Source organism: Pygoscelis adeliae, unplaced genomic scaffold, assembly GCF_000699105.1.
Source record: "Pygoscelis adeliae isolate BGI_AS28 unplaced genomic scaffold, ASM69910v1 Scaffold455, whole genome shotgun sequence".
NCBI classification, from domain to species: Eukaryota; Metazoa; Chordata; class Aves; order Sphenisciformes; family Spheniscidae; genus Pygoscelis; species Pygoscelis adeliae.
The window spans coordinates 167,365-168,133 of NW_008824774.1; the positions used below are offsets into that span (position 1 = coordinate 167,365).

The window sequence follows — 769 nt, forward strand, 5'->3', positions numbered from 1 at the left end:
TGCTGGGCTGTCTGATGAGCCCCCCCCCCGGCCCCGCGGCGACGCAGCATCTTGGGCCAGCTCACGAGTTGCAGAGTCACGTTAGAGCGATCTTAAAATCTCCCCTCTGCAAATAACCCGGGGGAGAAGCACTGCTGTAGAGGAGACAGCGCCCATCGGGTGCACCGTAACGCCTCGGGGATCTGTCGAGCTGCCAGACCTGCGTGTTGACCTCGGGATCGAGGCATCAGCAGCGCTGAGCTGAGCTGAGCTGTTTGGTTTCCCGCTCTCCAGGTCCACGAGGAGCTCCAGAGCCAGCTGGACAGCCTGGAGCCTCACCTGCTGACGGACCTGGTGTGGTCGCTCTGCGTGCTGCAGCAGGCCAAGGCTCCCTACCTGCAGCGAGTGCTAGCGCCCGACTTCCACGCTCGGATCCGAGGTGAGGGTGGGCGTCTCTGCCGGTGGGACGGGGACCGACAACCTCAGGCCCGGGGCAGGGAGTGGGGATACTGAGCCTCGTCCGTCTAAATTGGAGTTAACGGGTTGTTAACTGTTAACCAGGAGGGAATCGATCTCACTGGGAGTGGCTCTAACGGATCCCCCCCGCAACTCTGTGCAGGGTACCCGGGCAAGGGGAGCGCAGCGCAGGGCAGCAGCACCAGGAGAGTTGGGCTCGTGAGAGCCACGGCCTCCAGCTCCGGCAGCCCCCTTGGGCTGCGAATTTGTGCCTGCGGGCGGGCGGGGGACAAGGAGAACAAAGCAGTGACGGCGAAGGGGATCCGCTCGAGCC

The 769-nt window shown here is 64.4% G+C and overlaps 1 protein-coding gene across 1 annotated transcript in view; it reads left to right on the forward strand.

Annotated features, from left to right (window-relative positions):
• TBRG4 (transforming growth factor beta regulator 4) overlaps positions 1 to 769 on the forward strand; it is a gene marked incomplete at its 3' end in the record, with an annotated part of 14,447 nt that overhangs the window by 10,933 nt on the left and 2,745 nt on the right. The window contains 1 exon segment of the mRNA XM_009323833.1: positions 274 to 418. Coding sequence (XP_009322108.1) covers positions 274 to 418 — 145 coding nt within the window.